Source organism: Corvus kubaryi, unplaced genomic scaffold, assembly GCF_017639235.1.
Source record: "Corvus kubaryi isolate FWS band 111438036 unplaced genomic scaffold, C.kubaryi_AGA036_p1.0 37398, whole genome shotgun sequence".
Taxonomy (NCBI): domain Eukaryota; kingdom Metazoa; phylum Chordata; class Aves; order Passeriformes; family Corvidae; genus Corvus; species Corvus kubaryi.
In genome coordinates, this window is record NW_024581137.1 from 54,899,923 (window position 1) to 54,919,172 (window position 19,250).

The 19,250-nt window shown below is 47.0% G+C and overlaps 1 protein-coding gene across 11 annotated transcripts in view; it reads right to left on the minus strand.

Moving 5' to 3' along the window:
- Nucleotides 1–13,576: 13,576 nt before the first annotated feature.
- The window catches only part of CTDSPL (CTD small phosphatase like), an 80,826-nt gene continuing 75,152 nt past the window's right edge, over nt 13,577–19,250 (minus strand). For all 11 annotated transcript variants that reach the window (XM_042044279.1, XM_042044284.1, XM_042044282.1 and 8 more), the window contains one exon: nt 13,577–18,052. In XM_042044279.1, the coding sequence (XP_041900213.1) occupies nt 17,927–18,052 (126 nt within the window). In that variant the 3' untranslated portion in view covers nt 13,577–17,926. The remainder of the gene's footprint in view (nt 18,053–19,250) is intronic.

The window sequence follows — 19,250 nt, forward strand, 5'->3', positions numbered from 1 at the left end:
TCCAGCCATTCACCCAGCACTGCCAGGTCCACCATTAACCCACGCCCCCACATCTACATGGTTTTGAACACTTCCAGGGATGGTGATTCCACCACTTCCCTGGGCAGCCTGTGCCAATGCCTGACTGCCCTTTCAGCCACAGTATGGATCTGATGTTTCCCTTAGAGCCACGTGTACCATTTGAAGAGGGAGATAGTCAGGAGAGGAAGAAAAAAAGCAGAGTGGTTCAGTAAAAACAAACACCCCCGCAAAGAGAACAGTTCTGCAAATCGCTGTATGGATGGTTTAAGAGTTTCACAAAACCTCAGGGGCTCTTGTGCAGCCCTAATGAAAACCTTATGAAACCCAGCAAATTCCAGCACACTGGTCAGGGTCATTAAGCAGAGCCTCTGCCATTCCCAGCATCAGCTGAATCCAGCAGAAAGGAGACGTTTCACAGGCAGGGGAGGCTCAGCCCCAGCGCTGGTTAATGGGTGTGTGAGCCTGACAAAGGTCATCCCATGGCATCCTGTAGAGGAGGAAATCACTTGTGCTGTGGCAGTGACAACCCTTGAGCTCCAGGTTCCTTGGAACTGTCCTTTCACGGGAATCACAGCATGAGCAAGCAAGCTGAGGGATTAATACCTTGTTCTAACATGGGAGCTGAGGCAAACAGAGGTTATTTATGCCTTTTGGACAAGATTACATGGGATGTCCGGGCAGGAACCAGAAAGTTGACTCAGTTTCCCCATAGCTCACCCCCACCCTGCAGGAGAGGTGGCCTGGGTTTCTCTGCTGCAGGGTACAAGGCTGGTCCTTTAGCACTCAGTAATCCATCTGGGTTTTAATCCCAGTGGTTTTACTGTGGGTGAGGATCACTGGATGCTGAGGTAGCTATGGAAAATGCTGGCTTTACTGGTGAAGGTGTCCGGAGCTCTCACCCTCACTGTTTATTTCCTTTTTTAAGCACTCAGGCAGACCAAAGGTTTTCACAACTGTGGGAAACCTGGTTGCTCGTGTTGGTGACTGTACCCTGGTGCCCACAAAATAACTCCATCCTCACTTGCAAACTTAATTTTTAACCCGTCTCATTTCAGTGACCAGGCTGCACGTGTGAGTGCAGAAAGTCACCCTGCGCTCAGGGATGGGGTGGGGGGTGAAATCCTGAATCCCTGTGCTTGCCAGTGCTCACCAGCCTCTCCCATGAAATTGTTAGGATCACAGCAGCTGCCAGTCTGAGCTGCCCGACATGGAGGGTGTAGGGATGTCCTTCTCCTGCGTCAGGTGGGAACTGTGCCCTGGGAGAGAATCCAGATTTTTCTTAGGGACTTTCGAGTTTGTTCCCCAAAACAGAGCAAAGATTTCCCCAGGACAGGTGGTCTGACAGCTGAGCTGAGTTCATCACTCCTCTTGTTCACATCTGCTAAACAGAGCTCATGAATTCCACTCTGAGGAGGTGCAGGAGTGCGAGGACAACCCCTGCAAGCTCCTGAGCCTCAGAACCTGCAGGCAGAGCCGAGGTTGTGCCTGCATGGCCAGGGGGACAGCGGGCAGCCAGGGCTGGGGCTGCCCAGGCGGAGCTATTGTCTGCAGGAATGCAGCCCTGCCTGTGCCAACCAGGAAGGAGCAACAAAAATCCACCACCCTAAAGGCTGGGAAAGTTCCACCCTCCTGCACGTCAGCCCTCCCTGCTTTCCGCAGTCCCCAAAGGGCGCAGGCACTGCCTGTGCCTGATGTCCTTCCTCGGCCCATTGCCCCCACATCAGATGTTGGTCACCTCAGGCTGCTGGGAGGAGCTCTGCCACCACTGCTGCAAATACCAGAGTGGTGATGATCCCCATCAGATCGGTTCAGCTGAGGGATGAACACCAGGCGCTCCACTGGGTGCTGTACACACCTCCCTGGTGGCCCATGGACTTCTGAGCACCATCTCCACCTCCTCCTTGCTCAAGGATCACAAATTGGGTGGGCTGGAGCGAGCTGGATTAACTGGGACCCACAGAGCTTCTCAAATATGGGAGATAGAATAGTTAAGGCTGGAAAGGTCTTCTAGGATCATCAAGTCCAACATTAACCCAGCACTGCCATGTTCACCACCAAACCATACCCCCAAGATAAAGTGCAAGTCTGATTTGTGTTATTACAGTGAAGAATCCAAGCAGCCATTTTTTTAGGTAACATCACCATCACAGGCTGAAGATTTCAGCTGCTTTCTCAGAAATTATCTCCATAGAGTCCAAGCCAGAGCTGAACCCCCAACTCCTGTACCCCTTGTCCCCTCTGGGCCACACTGTGCTGCACATGGAGTTAAAAAGCCAGCCCTAGTCTTGGGTGCCAGCAAGGAATGGTGTCCCCCCGCCACCCCCAATCTCTGCATGACAGGCTGGTGAGGAGCAGCGCTGGTGCCTGGAACCCTCTGATTTTCATTGCCACAAGGCTGATACACCCAGTGCTTCCCAGGAACCTTTTGGGGGTTATTCCATGAGAACACTGCCCAGCACTGGCTCAGAGCTCAGCTGAGCTGAGAGCCTTTTCCCAGGAAGTTCTGGTTACTGTGTTTGAACACCAAACGAGAAGCTCACGTTACTTCCCTGTGGGACTGGACTCCTTCTAATACAAGCGAGAGGTTGTTCTTGGGGCATCCCTGTGGCACGCCCCAACAGGAATTGGCTGGATTCTTGTGTCTCCTTCCTACTTTTCCAGGCTCTTCTGAACAGCAGCACTCACACAAAGAGCTCATCCAGCAAAGGGCAGTGTTATCTCACCTATTTTTGGCACGAGGGGAAAGCATCAGAAGTCGCAGAACTTGCCTCCCTTTCCGCCCAGGGCTTGGCTGATTTGGGTTAAGCACATTACCCAGCGGAGCGGATGGACACCGGCTCGATCCGTGGGCACCCGCACAACACAACAAACACAACACACCAGGCAATGTCCCTGCTCACCAAAACCGCCTGAGGACAGCGGTGACGGCCCCGGTGACATCACCCCACACGTGGTGGCATCAATGTGCACTGGCACTCCCATGTGTCTGCTCGGCTTCTGCCTCGCCTGCAGACAGAGGCATCACTCCCTTTGCAAACAGGGAGGATGAGGAGGAGGAGGAGGGTGACACTGAGGCTCACCAGCCCAGGGAGGAGGGAAGGGCAGGGCACTCACACCTGAGCAGGAGTCCTGGCCCTTGAGGCAGATCTGCTGCACCCACTTTTGGGTTTAGGATGTTTTCTCTCCTCAGCAAGGATCTGGATGAGGCTGAGGATTGGAATGAGGCTGGGACTCCACTCCTCTTTTCTCAAAGATTTACTGGGGAGGACTTTTCCAGACCACATTCCTTCCGAACAGAAATCCAGCTCCAGAAGAGGATTTTGGGAGAGGCCTGCAAACGATGCCTCCAGGGTTGCATTTCTGTGCTGGTGGATGAATCATTTTCCAGTCCCACAAGGAAAGAGCCCATCTCTGATGCACTGAAGGCCAGGAACCAGTCGAGGGAGGAGACTGGAACAGGCTGGACTGGTTTCCAAGCTTCAGGCAGTTGAGGGAAGCGAAAGAGAGCAGTTAGCACCGAGCACTGCGTGTGTTTGCACATCCCTGCTGGTCCTGGCAGCTGCAGCCTTTGCTCCCTCACGGGGACTGCAGGGGACACAGGCATTGGGGACCTGCAGGGGACACAGGGATCACTGCTCGGATAACCTGCCCGGGGAGCACAGGACCTGACGTTTCTGAAGGACCACACTTTACACGCAGGAAGTGTTTGGTCTGAGCAACTGAAAAATCAGAGGTTCCTCAGGAACATTTTTGCACTTTACACAGAAAGTGGTGATTATTCAATAAACCCCCATGGCTCTCAGCCATTTCAGCCAAAATCCAAACCACTTCAAATCTCCAGTGACCCAGGCTTGAAGTTATTTCCTTACATCCCCTTTCTTCTCTCCTAAATCAGCCTTCCCAGCTGGATTACACTTCCCAAAGTCTCTAATGTTCTTCACTGGGGTGCTTTGCACCTCACACTCCCTGAAAGCAGAGCAGAAGCAGCTAAGTCCTGCCTTGGTGCTGGGAGCTTCCACAACATTTGCTTTTGAAGACAAGTCCAGATTTACTTGTGCCAGAAAACCCTGGCTGCAGATGTCCCAGGGATGGCCGGAAGCCTCACCTGCAGCACTGTGACAGTGACAGGGCGTGTGTTTGTCTAGATCAGGGGTGTCCCCACCTAGACAAGGGAAATAGGAAGTGTGAAGGACTCTGAAGAGGACACACAGCTCCTGTGCAGCCACATTTGGAGTCTGGAGAGTCGTGTGCTGCTGGAGGTCAGTAGCTGGGTGTGCTGTTCAATATCTTCACTAGGAAGGAGCTCACAGGTCCTACAGCTATCCTGCTTTGGAATTCATATTGGAGAGAGGAGAAGTGGGAAGAGGTGGGGAGAGGTGGAAGCAAAGTGAAAAGAAGAGGGGAGGGGAGGAGAGGAGAAGAGAAGAGAAGAAGAGGAGAGGAGATTTAAGTTGGAAGGGATCTACAGCAGTCATCCACTCCTGGTGCTTGTAGCAAGGATGTAGCTGTATGGTTGTCCTTACACATTGCTGAAATCTCGTTTTTGTGTTGAAAGTGAATCCCTCTTTTTGATGTGACATAAATCAGACATCCTGCTGAAAGCCAGGCATTTATCCTGGTAACAACTTTCTCCCTCTTCTAGAATCCTGGAGTGGTTTGGGTTGGAAGGGACCTTGAAGATTGTCTAGTTCCAGCCCCCTGCCATGGGCAGGGACACCAGAGGAGAGAAGAGCCTCTCTGTGTGATGTTTTCCTCCCACCGTGCTTTCCACACTCTCCGTTCTGTGGCACTCCTAGCCCACTTTATCTCTGATTTCTGCCCCAGGGCCCACTGGCACTGATCACAGCTCTGATCCAAGCCTCTCTGGCATCCAGCAGAGCAGCAGCACTTATTTCCCAGTTTTTACGTAACTCCCTTTTTGAAAATATATTCCTCGAATGAGATGCGGATTTTTTTGCCAATGGTTTGGTTTTTTTAAACTTGTGGTTGTTTTTCCTTCTGAAGCATGGCACAAGTGATCCGGACCTTGCCGTTCATTGCACAGGATCTTCCAATCTTTAAATTTGGAAAACCCCTCTGACATCCATGAGCCCAACCTTTAACCCAGCACGGCCAAGCCCACCACTAAACCCTGCCCCCACACCCACGTGTTTTTTGAACACTTCCAGGGATGCTGACCCCACCACTGCCCTGGGCAGCCTGTTCCAATGCCTGATCATCCTTTCAGTGAAGAAATATTCCCTAATACCCAAATTAAACTCCCCTGGCACAACCTGGGGACATTTCCTCTTGTCCTATGGCTTGTTACGTGGTCGAAGAGACCGGCTCCCACTTCATTATCACCTCCTTTTATCTCCCTGCTCTCTATTCATGTGTTTGATCCGCATGGATTTGTCACTCAAGGAGATCTCCCTGCTCACATCTCTGCTTTCAGTCATCCCCAGGGAAAGCTCTCCTCTGCTCCTCATGGAGTTTGAACTGCAGATTGTTCCTCCATGGCTTCAGAGACCCGACACCCTTCCCAGGTTCAGCTGGGGGAGCATCAGCCAGGTGTGGCTGTATCCACAGATCCACTGACAACAAGGTGATTTTGCACAGAGCTTCCAGCAGCAGTGTTCAGCACAGGGCCCTGCTTTCCTCTCCCTCCAGCACCACCGTTCATTTCACGCAAGGCAGCAACCAAATCCTTGCAGGAAAGGGCTTTCCCTGGGGAAACTGCTTTGAGAAATGATGCTTGGAAAGCTCCTCCAAGCCCACTGAGCTTAAGTAGCTGAGCTTGAGACAGGAGGGTTTAGTTCTTTCCAGGGGGCTTTGGGCATGACTAAAGCATTTTTTTTCCCCCAGATTTTCTGTAAGCAGCACTTCTGGTCAGGCTGGGGGAGCTGAAGGATGAGCGAAGCTGCCTTAAAAAATCTCCGATGGTGACAGACATCACCTGGAGCAGGTAACAGCAAGGGAAACCTGACCTCAACCTGCCTGGTGGGAGGTGTCCCTGCCCATGGCAGGGCATTGGAACTGGATGGTCTTTAAGGTCCCTTCCAGCCCAAACCATTCTGTGATTCTATGAATGACTCTTTGACCAATCCTACCTTGTGCTGACCTGAGATGAGAGAGGCTTCTCCCACCACTGCTTTTCCCAGCAAACAGGCACCTGTTATTTTCCCCACTCCTGTGTGTTTTCCAACTAAGACAGCTGAGGTTTGATGAAGTGCTTTGAAGCTGCTGCCTCGGCTGCAGATCTGAGGGCAGCTCCAGTACCTGACAGCTTGTGCTTCCCATCCTCCCTCCTACCTCAGCCTGACACAGTCGTTCTCCCCTCCCACCTTGCACTGTGCAATTTTAAATAAAGCATCAGGACAAGCTGTGAACAGACATTCAGGAAAACAGGGCTGTGCCTTCACACAATTTACAGACCTGGACTGGGACCATTTAGAATTCAGCCTCTCTCTCCCCTTCCCTTCCTTGAATAGTGGTTTAGGCTACCTGCAAGCTAAAACTGAGGCCACACAGAGCTCACTGGTACTGTAGCAGCCTTAGTTTTCCCATCTCTGTTTCTTTCATTACAGCAGTGCAGCTTTTCTGTAACACCCTCAAGGCTGTTAGCTGATAAAAGCAGTAAAGCTGTAGTTGCTGCTCATTTAAGGAAAAAAAAAGGAAATAAAATAATAATCACAGAAGTGTTCTGAACTTTGAAAATGCTGCTGAAAAAATGACTTTTTTTTCATTGTTCCAGAGTTGCCATAGAGCAGGAGAGGGGAGAAGAAAGTCTGTAGGAATTGACGATGTTTTATGTTTGTTTTGATATAATATTGGCATTTAAAAAAGCAACTCAGAGTACCTTCACCCATCTCTAATTGCTGTCATTCTCAGCAGGGCCATGGCAGGTGGGATCTCTTAGAATCCCAGAATGGTTTGGGTTGGAAGGGACATTAAAACTCATCCAGTGCCACCCCTGCCAGGGGCAGGGACACCTTTCCCTATCCCAGGCTGCTCCAAGCCCCATCCAGCCTGGCCTGGGACACTTCCAGGGATGCAGGAGCAGCCACAGCTTCTGTGGGCACTCTGTGCCAGGGCCTCCCCACCCTCATAGGGAAGAATTTATTCCTAATATCTAATCCAAATCTTCTCTCTTTCAGTGGGAAGCCATTCCCTGTGTCCTGTCCCTCCATCCCTTGTCCCAAGTCCCTCTCCAGCTCTCCTGGAGCCCCTTTAGGTCCATGGAAGGGGCTCTGAGATCTCCCTGGAGCCTTCTCTTGCCCAGGTGAACACCCCCAGTTCTCCCAGCCTGGCTCCAGCCCTTGGTATGTCTCCATGGCCTCCTCTGGAGTCTCTCCAGCAGCTCCACGTCCCATCCTTGTTGTGCTGGAAGCCCCAGAGCTGCACCCAGCACTGCAGGAGGGGTCTCACGAGGGCAGAGCAGAGAGGGAATCACCTCCCTCGACGTGCTGGTGCCAATTCTTGTGATGCAGCCCAGGATGTGCTTGTCTTGCAGGAGGATGAGCTGCCACTCTCTTTATTTGCAGAGGTTCTTAATGATCCAGTTTCCACTTCACTGATAATCACACACGAGTTCACAGGAGGTGCCTGCTCTAAAGCTCAAAAGGATATTAGGGAAAAGAACCCACCATTATGACTAATTAGTGGCTCTGCTTCAACATTTCTGACTGTCTCCAGGATGGAGCTGATACCTATTTTGGTGGTGAGATCCCTAAAAATGGGTGACAGCATACAAACCCAGTGCCTGTGAGATCCAGCCTGTCAGCAAGCACATCAAATTCATTATTTTAAAAAACATCACAACAAAGTGTCACAGCTGACAACCTGGTTATGAAAAAGTTAAAAGAAGAACTGGATTTTTTCTGTAAAGTTGAAATTTAGAAAACCTAAAGCAGCCAGAAAATCTGGTTCCCTTCGCTGCCTGTAGCTGACTCATTGCAGGCAGATAAAAAACATTTATCCCCCAGCTCCCAAAGATTTTCAGGAGAACAAGAGTGATGTGAAATCAAGTGAGATGAGGTCACAACCTTTACAGGATATATAAGCAAATACATTATTTGTGGAATGGTTTTACCCCTTGGACAATGAGGTGTAGATAATTTCCTTCCTTTTCACAGAGTGAAGATGAGAAGTGCCTGTGCCCCAATAGCATCCAAGGAACTGAAAGAACTCGAGGAGAAACTGGATCTTGGAGAGATCAGACCCACATTTAACATCATTAACTGGAGCCTGACCTTTTCCCTGGCGCGCTGTAAAGGTTGGGAGATGCCTGTCAAGGAATTTCTCTCCTTTCAATTTAAATTTTCCATATTGGCTGGGTTACAGTCATCAAGTTACACCTTCATCCTGCATCCCATGGGGAACATGGATTTGCAGACAATCTTATTTTTGCAGCTGAGAATGTCTTTGTTTGCTAACAGAGATGCAGGAGTTACTTGCAGCAGCTTCCCCTCAGCTCCGTGTGGCTGGAGCTGCCTGTGATGGGCAAAGCCGTCTCCCAGAAAAGCCAGGAACTGGGATCCCAGATGGGATTTAACTTTAAAGGCAGTCTTGCCCTCATGAATTAAAAGAGAGGCAAAAGAGGGGGGACCAGAATGAAATGTCCAAGGTTGGATGGCTCCTCCTCAGCTGCAGAGCACTCCTGCTTCACCAGGGTCACCCCAGTCCTGGGGCAGCCAGCCAGGAGGTGGAGGATGACCCACGGGAATCACAGACTCAAAGGACAGCCCAGGCTGAAAGAGATCTTGAAAGATCATCTGATCCAGCCTCTCACGGAAAGGGAGCATGGATGAGGTTTTCCATCACCCTCCTGCCACACCTTGAAGTCCTCCAGCCGTGGGGACTCCACAACAACCCTGGGGAAGTTGTTCCCATGATTCTCACTGTAAAAATTTGTGTCAAGATAAAACCTCTTCTGGGGCAACTTGTAGCCATTGCCTGTTGTCTTCTCCATGGCTGTGTGTGAGGAGAGACCCTCCATCCTCTTTGCAGCCCCTTTTCAGCACTGGGGTGCTGTGATGAGGGGCCCCCTGAGCCTTCTCATCTCCAGGCCGCAGGGACCTAACTCCTCCTGACTTTCCTCACAGGGCAGGCACTTCCAGGTGGGAAGGAGCCTGCCAGGAGAGCAGAAAGTCAAGGAGATGGGCTGCAGGGGGGGCTGATGGCGTGGAAAACCCCCTGTTCTCCCCAAAAATCCCACGAGGGTGTTGGGAATGTGAAAGCAGATGCTGCAGTCACTAACAGGGAGAGGCAGCCCTGCAGGTGTGGGGTCCATTCCCTGGAAAGGTCCAACCCTTTTGGTCCAGCCTGGCCACCCCTCCCTGTCCCCTTGCCCCTGCATGCTAGACACAGGCAGGGAGCGGAACTGGCACAGGGAATGTGCCTTGTCACACACCTGCCAGCTTGGCACCACTTTTATTTCTTCTTTTTTTTCCTCCCCCTCCTGGAGACTGAACATTTGTCCATAGTTCTCCCCATGTACTTCAGCCAAATCCCGATTCAAAATGATGTTGCTTTAAAAAAAAAACGAAAAAAAGAAAGAAAATGTTGAGCAGCAAATCTTTTGGAGGAAAAAAAGATTTAGCACTCTAGGGGAGGTGTAAGGACATAATTTAGAACTCAACTATTTGAGAAATGCTGATTTCCCTCTCTAGTTTTCCTGTGCTGATCATATATTTCTGCATTTTCATGGAAGAAAAGATAATCAGTGACTACAATGATCATGAACACTTACCCTGCATTCAGGTGTGGAGCCACCAGCTCCTTTCTCAAAGGAAACTCAACATTCATTGGGAAAACGAAGAAATTGCTTGTGAAATACCAAGAGAAATTTATACCTGATGGAAGGCGTCATCCGTGGGCCTGTGGAGCACAATCGTGGCAGGGGACTCAGACATTCAAAGCGGTGGAGATGCTTTTATTTGAGATAATGGCTTCTAAATTTCCTCTACGGCGCCTTTAAACGGCAGCGCTGCCCGGCTGCACCATCTCGTGGTGTGACCGGGCCCTGCATGGACCAAGCCCTTAAACCCCTCTTTTTTCCCCAAGACTTCCATCACAGATACATCAAAGCCAAATGCTCCCACTGCCAGACCATGCCACGGCTCGGACCACCACAATCCAGAGCCACGAAGGTCCTCCAGACCTTCCCCCCTCATCCTCCTTTTTGGGATGCAACACTCCAGCTGTTTTCCAAGCATCGTCATCCCAAGTATTTGCCTGAACCCTCTGGTTGTTATTCCAAGATCCATCGAGCAGATCAGGGATCAGACCAGTGGGTGACGACTCATGTGAACCTGCTCTGAGTTACTCAGATGTGTTACAGAGGATTCCAGTGAGACCAAGGCTCCAGTCACTATTTAGAGGAGAAAATCAGAAGGAAAGTTAAGGGTCACAGAGCTCCAGCCCTGTGATGCAGAGCCAAGGGCAGGACCTGTGCCCAGCCTCAGCCCGACTCCTACACAGCACCTGGTCCCTCTTAGCTGTGACTCTTTCCCCACAAAAATTATTCTGTAATTCTGTGATTAAATGGGTTCAGGTCTTGACAAAAATCTTCCCTCTTCTTCTAGATGTATTTGCTTGTAAATGAAAAAAATGGCCCATTTCAGGAGCACAAAAAACCCCACAGATAAATTTTGCACAAACCTCTGGCTCTCAATCTCTGAGGGTACAGCAGGTATTAACCAGGGGATTAGGTAGAGATTAGGAAAAAAAAATCCCAAAAGTATTTATAAAACGATTTTCCTATTAAAAACACACATAAAAATGCCAGACTTTCATCTTTCTGTGGGGTTGTTTTCCAGCAAATGCTTTACTTGCAACCACCTTCTGCAGGCTCATCCTTCCATGCAGACCTAACTCGAGATGTGCCAGGTGAGGGACTCCTTCACACGGGCACCTCGAACCAATCCAGCCCCAGCAAAGGCGGCTCCCCCAGCTTCTCCTTCCCTCGGGGGAATCAATGTTTGGCTGCTGACTGGCTGACCCAAGAGCTGTGCCAGGTCAGCCGCTCAACATCACCACTCACAACAGGCACTGCCACGAGTTACACAGAGGTGACACCGCAGCCTGGCAGAAAGGCAGTGACACTGATCCCCTCTCAGCCCCGTTTATCCCTAAAAACCCGGGATAGGCAGGTGAGGAGGCACCCAACTGCTTTCAGTATGAGGGCTGCTGCATGCAGGGACTGAAAGGGGCTTGTAAAGAAATCCCACCAGCCACCATCACGTTTCCCCCTGCCCCCTTCTCCCCTCCCACAGTCCGGCTTTTCCCAGCTCCATCTTACAGGCTTCAGTGGCTTTGGAAAGCAGCCAGATGGATTTATCCAAACCTCAGCAGGTTAACCTTAAAGGAGCTGAACATTTCTGCCAAATATGCTGCCAGAGGAGAAGGCCTTGGTGCTCAGCAGTCAGGGCTTTCATCTCTGTTAAAGCCCAGCACCTCCAAAGAGTTGTTAAGAATGGAATGAGAACTTCCCGGCCTGATCCTGTGAAGTCTTTGCCTCCCCCTCCCACTGTTTCCCCAACGGAGAACGGAATGTGGACAGGGAAAGGGGGATTTCTGGGAACAGGCCTAAACTATTTGCATTATCAGACATGAAGAGAATGAAAAAAATAACACAGACAGTTTATTGTCAAACTGAATCAAAGCATGAGAAAAAAAAAATTTACAAGGTTACACTGTAAAGAAATTTGGTTTTCATCACAAAAGCTCATTAAAATCAAAGAAAACAACCCATTGTCAAGCCAGCAACTCCCCCAACAACCTCTCAAGCTTTCGAGTGCAACATTTATTTGAAAGACTGGGAATTCAGAGGTGGTGACATCACGTTTGTAGGGACAAAAGGATCACCCCTCATTATCTGGAGGGACAGAGGTTCTCCCAGGGGGTGACACATCTCTGGCTGAGCAGTGACTCCCGTGTTTGCCTTTGAGCAGCAGCAGCCTTGTCCTTGCTGGAGTTCACCCTGAGCTGATGAGGCTGACAGTGCCAGCTGTGCTGTGCTCCTGGGTCCATTCTCCTGCCATGCCCATCCCATCAGGTGTGTCCACGTCATTAAGTCAAAAAAGGTGGGTGCCAAACTGAGCAACACCGGTTCGGGGAGAGCAGTGGGAGGCACCACAAGGGGACACGGACACAGCCACCACCTCCCAAACTCAGTTTGATCTAATTTTAGCCACGACCAAACCTCACCTTTTGATATTGGGGTGCACTGCAGAGGCACTTACCTACCCTAAGCAACCCACCCTACAGACACACCACTGATCCCTGTGTGTGCCGTGCCTCGGAAATGCCCCTTCAACCACGGACACCCCGTTCCCAGCACAGCTCCTTCCCAACAAAACTCCTGGGAGCTTTCCAAGGCTGAGTCTGCCAATCTGTCCAAACCAATGGGTTACCCACAGATCATTTCTCCTCCAGCAGAACCACAGGAGTCCAGCAGAACTTTGCCTGGGCTCCTGCCAGCGTGGCTGGGCTGCTGGGGAGTCTGGGTGGTGAAGGTCGCTTGCCAGGAAAACTGCTGGAGGCTGCATCCCACCTGGAACAGCCTTATCCCATCCTGCAGGCAATTTCAGAGCAGCTGGCTTTCCTTTTGAGTCAAAAGACAACAGAAAGGGGGGGAAAAAACCACTGAAAAGCCTATAGGTGTATAGACTATTGTGTATTCAGTCCTGCAGACACTCGGTTTCTGTCGGGACAGAACAACAGGATCTTTCTCACCACTATAAATGAGCTGTTTTATGAATTTTGAAACACTTTTTTTGCCAAGTGAAAAAAGAAAGAAAGAAAGGAATCTTTATCCTAAGCAGCAGTTAAGGAGATTGGGAAAATTAAAAACGAAACCAAAACCAAACCAAACCTAAAAAAAAAAATCTAAAAAAATCAAGAACCTGACCCACCAGTACAAAGTAAAGGCAGTCCAGGGCATTCCAAATGATCATAGAACTAACTAAAAAATATTTTTAACTGCATCTAATGTGCTATCTTGAGCCAGCTGCTTATTCCAACAGGCCTGAGGTTTTCTGCTCATAAAGCATCAATAATATGTGCCTCTTCCTAGAAAGGAAGGCTCCAAGTCTTACTGTGTCCGATAAAAAGTCCCAAAATAGATTTTTCCAACCAAATAAAGTGTTTTATTCAGATATTCATGTGGATATGGCAGTGATGTTAAGAACAGCTATTCAAGTAGCTGAAGTAAGCCCTTCAAAAGAAGTCACACAGCTTTGAGACTTGAACAAATTATTGTATGATCTCATCCAAGAGATCTAAATAGCTGGAACATCTGCAAGAGTCGCCACCGATTTATTTAGCAGAGTTCATCAGTAGTTCATCAGCTCTGTTTGCACAAGCAGGTGCCAGGGCAGCCACGGAGGAGTCCTACACATGACTGAGAACGAGGAGAGGGGGAGGAGGGTGGGACAGAGATGAGTGATTTTATCCTCTAACATGGATGTGCATTAGCAGGAGTGAAGTCCCTGCTGAATTAGGGCAGTGCCTATTACTGAAGGAGAAGTGCAGAAATGCTTTTTCCCAGAGAAGTATTACATGCACAAGTAACTATATTGTTAAAATTTTTTATTTGTGACAGTAAAGAAACCATTCAATACCTGATTGACAACACTTCTCTCTCCTGCAAACACTCATGGTATCTGTAGTGTTTCTCAAGTATTGCTGGATTGTTCATTGCATCAAAGTGTAAACAGCTCCATCATAAGGAAAAAAAAAAAAGGAGAAAAAGAAAGAAAGAAACATTTCCATTGCTTGCTCCTCTGTTAAGGAGTTCCCAATAGATCTTTAACAAGAAATAAGAGAGAGTCAGCTGGGATTTTACAACATCATGTGAAACAGAAAACTGACAGCTGGTTTTGCATAGTTAGCCCAGAGATTTTGAAGCGATTGCCCCACACCAGTCTCACCTGCCCCTCCTCGCCCCAAAAAGGCAAAAAACATCACAGCACCTTGGAATCAGAGGCACAAACTTGTCTTTGTTTTACAAATAGGGCTGCGCGGAACTGTGGTTTATTAGGTTGAAAACAATCTGTCCAACAGAGGGTTAACGCCTTCGGAAGTCACAGAGCTACAGATTCTTTTTTTTTTTTTTTTTTACACTGAAATTTCAAAAGCTGCAACATCAGCACACACCAGTGTCATTTAGATACTTTATTGTCCCCAACCAGTCTAATCAAAATCATGCTGTAAGAAAAGTGATTGTGTACACTTGACAACCAAAACGTCTCCAGGTGTTGAGTTTCTTCCACGTAAAACTTCTGCTGTTTTAATAAAGATCAAAAGGGCGAAACAAAGAGACAAATTATTCTTCCAAAGCTACCTAAATGAACACAGCAATATTGTACATTTGCTACCATCTCCCCATCCCAAGCCTGCCACGCTTCCTGGTGGTGAACAAGGATTCAGCGCACAGCCCTAAGGTTACAAATGGCAATTTCACTGTTAACACTTCAGTTGGATTTCAAGGGTCTAAGGCATTCTGCCTTACAGCTTAATTTAAAAATACCTATACAGGCAAAAAACCGTTTTTTAACCCAACATAAAAAGGACAACAGAACTCCAGGCCAGGCAGCTTCTCTTTAGAATGACCAACTGGGAAAAGACTTTTTAGTATTTCTGTAATAGCCAGAAATAGAACTGAAACCCAGGGTTTGTAACAGCCCTGGTGACCTGCATTCACTAACTGCACTTCAAAATATGCAAGAGATTTAGGAAACAAGGTTTGTTTTTTTTTTTTCCTATTTGAATTTTTTTTTAAATCTTGTGTTTAAAATACAATCAAATACCCGTATTGCAAATTTTACAAACATTCCACTCGTTCTCTGACTTTATGGACAGAACTCTATTGCTTTGTTAGAATCTAGAAACTCTAAATACACAGCGTATGTATATCCACGCAAACTCAACACTTGAAATTTCAAGTATGATGGTAGTGTCAAAATAAACAACTGTGACAGTTTGATCCCTTTGGCCAAATCTGAATACCCAGGGGGAGTCCAAACCTGATTGCAGAGCACTCTGAGTTTTATTTCCGTATGAGTTGGGTGGGTTAAAAAAAATAGAATTGATCAGAACTTACAGAAAAAACTCTTAAAACTAGCAGAGATCAAAGCTGTGCTAAGTTTTTTGTCTTTGTATTGTCCCCAAGTGTCATTTTAATGCTGTACTAAGTTACAGTAACTTTTTTTTTTTTTTTAATTTGGGGATTTTAAGAGCCAAAATAATACAGTACAAGCGTGGTTGTACAGAACATCATGAGAACCGTTCCTCCAGAGGCTGGTGCAGAAGTTCAGTTGCCCATTCTATGTGGATTTGAAAACAATACAAGACACTTTAATAATAGAATCAACATTCATTCACAGACTTAAGGCAACTGGTTCATGAAATCGCTGCTTCCAGAGATGCAAACGGGTGACATGGTTTGTCTCACGTCCAACAGGTCACAACTGTCACACGGCCCTGTCTCATGGATTATTCATTGTCTGATTGTTTGGTCTAATGCTAACGAGAAAAAGTCTTTGAATTTCTTCAGCCATTCCTCTCATACCTGCATGACTAACTACAACCTGAATACTTCCCTGCAAACTGCACCTGGGGCCCAGGAGCCACAGGCACAGTTGTAAATACTGCTCACAGAACAACTCTTATTTTTTTTTTTTTGGCAGCTTACAGTTTCATTACTCTGGAGTCAAATACAAAATTAAACCATCTTAAACTGAAAGTAAACATTAATGGACTAACCAGAATCCATACGTCCTTTTTTTTTTTTGTTTTTTTCCTCTTTATATTTTCAAACAAAGTAGGCTTTTTTTTTTTTTTTGAAGTTTTTTAAATTCTGAACTCGACAGTTTGTCTTTTTGCTGTGGCACAGATTTATACAGTACTAAGGTGATGCCAGCTGGTTAAGAAACAAAAGGGTGATGCCGTACAGACTCACGGGTGTGACGGGACTGCCTCCAGCACCCCTGGGCCCAGCCACAGCTGGAGCACAGCTGGAGCACAGCTGCACTGCAGGGGGCTCAGTCTGATACTGCACCCACGACAACCCACTCGCTGCCTGTGTAGACTGGCCTGCCCTTCTCTGGTGGATTTGTTAAGCTGCTTCACCAATGTTTTTGAGACAGGGGTCACAAGCCAAGTCCATCGCAAAGGAATTTGGTTTTTTTCCCAAGTCATCAGGACTTTTTGAGAAAAAGAGAAAAGGCAAAGGGGGATTACAATTCAGAATTTAGCACAAGGCTAATTAGAAGCACCAAATAGTCCATTTAGTCTTCTCTGATGACAGCCAAACGCAGCTGCACCTTTTATGTTTGGCAGATTTCTGCTGTGGACAGTAACTGGAAGGTGACACTGGAAACGGGGGGTTGAAAAAAGGTGTGCCTTGTTCTTCAAAGGCATGAAATATTTAATAATTATTCATCCAAAAGGGTGAATGAATGCCACTGCAGATGTTAAGCAGGCTCTCAGATTCAGAGATGACTCTAAGTCAACTCCAAAGCCAGAGGACTGATTTTAGTCTAGGCTAGTAACTTCTGCCCTTCCAGCAAGACTTGATACAGCTCCTAATCTGCACCTTACACCTTGGGGAAAAAAAAATACAAATCAAAGGTGTGGGCAAAATACTTTCTGCATTTTCATATATCAAAGAAAAGAGAAGGCTTCACCTTAATTGAAAAAAAAAAAAAAAAATCTCCTTTACAGGTCACCTTTAACTGGGTTCTCTGGTATATCAGATACCAATGGATTAATCCATGGGGGTGGGTTATGAAGCCTGCATTTTATTTATTGCCCAAGTTTGCAGCTTACAGAAAATGTCTCATAGCACAGGCACAGTGGCAAAAACAGTATAACAGCCGATGGTCAACTCCATTTGGTGAGTATACAGTAGCAGCAATTAAAAGAAAAAAGTACTCCAAACAGCTCAATACAGATCCAGCTTACCCAGATGGGGTTGTTTTGAGAAAAGAATCTTAAACTAATAAATAGATCTCCTTGCCGTTCTCCCAAGATAATGGTTTTCCAAAAAAGAAGAGGCATGGCAGTTGTGCGCAAGCAGAGACAGCAGAACTTCATCTGTCTGGAATTAAAGGTGCTTTAGGTCTCTCAGCCACCTCATTTTCTCAACTCCATCACTCCCCTAAATACTCAAACAACTGCAGATATGTTTTAAAACTGTGCCCAAAATCCTCATCAGTGAAACAACCACGTTAATGACCCCAATTCACCCCTCCTACAAACGCCTGAACCTTCTGAGCATGACAAAGTGTGATACAACTTAATGTCATTGTGGAGACAGGAACCCAGCATCTTGGTTTCAACTTTTTCCTTTGTTATATATTACAGTGCTCTATAAAATTTTTTTCCTTTTTCCTTTTAAAGCATTTAGACAATACAAGACTGAAAGATGTCTGGAAATACGTCTTATACAAAAATGAATTTTTATCTTAAAATAACATTCAAAAAGGCACTTCATTCTGTAAGAAAAAATTCAGAGTCAGGTCAACTGCTCTAAGCAGGGGGGTAAAATTGTCTGCATAGTGGGAGGGGAAGAAAGGGAGAGAAATTCAACTGCTGAAATACAAGCTTCTTTTTTTGGCATGTTTTAAGAAAAGCTGATCCAGTAAAAGATGTCCATTTATGAAATTAATTAAAAGAGTCCCATTGAAAATAGCTTCTTTTTTTTTTTTTTTTTCCTTTAAAAAAGTAGTCTGAACACATGATCTGAAGGCTTAATAGCATCACTCATGATTGTCCTTCGTGTCCAATGTAACAGGAAGATCAAGAGTAGCACTTCTGACAGAGGTGACCTCCCCAAAGCTTACATTTGAAAGAGCTGAAAGAGATGGAGACAGCCTCTAGCAACTGCAATCTAGGAGCAGGAGTCAGTCAGAGTTAAGGGCTACCTGTTGCAGAGTTTATGAAGCATACTGTAAACTTCTTCCTCTTTGCTTAGTCCTTCAAAGAAAGGAATAAGATCTAGCAGCTCTGTGTCTGTCATGTCATCAAACCAGGACTGCACAGGCACCTGAAACAAAGCAACCAACAAACACTGAGAGGGTTTCATGATGTAAAAGACACATGACTTTTGTCTGTGTAGGTGTTCTGTAATCACCATCATCATCATCATCATCAAGGCAATTAGCTACTCATTACCATTCAGATGGAGCAGCAGGTTCAACCCCAAGCCCAACCAGGACAGCTGACCTCCAGCTGCATGTTGAGGTGACCCACATGACCCCACACTGCTCTGCCTCCCTGGTATCCAGAACAGACTGGAAGGAAGACACAGCTTATGAAGCTGCACTGACACTTTATTTACATGCAAATCTTTTTTTTTTTCCCCTCTAAGAATTATCAGAGTGAGTCACCAGGCACAGGCAGGAAGCAACAACCCCTTCTGGCATGGGGCTTGGAGGAAATGTTTACCAGCAAGGGCAGAGCAGTGCTCAGGTTAAAATGTTACATCTAGAGAGTGGGTTCAGAAAAAAACACATGTAATAACCCTTCTTAAATATGTGGGCTGGATTTGGGGAAGGTGTTCTGTGTTATCTGCATTATGGGAGTACACTGAGGTCTTTCCAAGACTATCTTGGATCTTGTTACAAGCTTTGGTTTCTGCAGAGACTCGAGTATCACTCAGCCAGCAGCATTTTTCTATACATGATTAAACCACTCTGACAAGGCCCTTAATTTCATCTCCCAAACTTCTACAGCTCATTATTTCCTTGGCACTGATTTCCAAGATACCAAGTGATGATCTTGGATCAGGTTTTTAATTTTAACCATGAACATAAATTAGAGCTACAGGTCCTGGTTATTACAAATGGCAGCTTTAAACCACGTGTGGCACCAACCAGAAAAATGTTTTCACCACATCACTTAGGGCATCACAATATTAGGATCTGAATGTGAAAGCTGACTGCTGGAAGATAAATAGCTCATGTTACAAAAAAAAAGTGATTCTGGAGACCATGCAAAGCAGTGCTCTTAAAAGATTTCCTACACTGATTTTTAACAGTCCACAAGGAAGACAGCCTAAAAACATTGAAGAAAACAGTGCACAGCCTGGTTGTCTAAAAGTCAGTAGATCTGAGGAGTTCCAGCTTCTGCCCTGGCAGCTAAAGCAGATGTGAGCAGCTGTACTGGCTGCAGCCATGGATGGAGCACCCCAGACCTCTCCATCAGAGCTTCTGCAGCCGATACAAACACACTGAAAATGCACA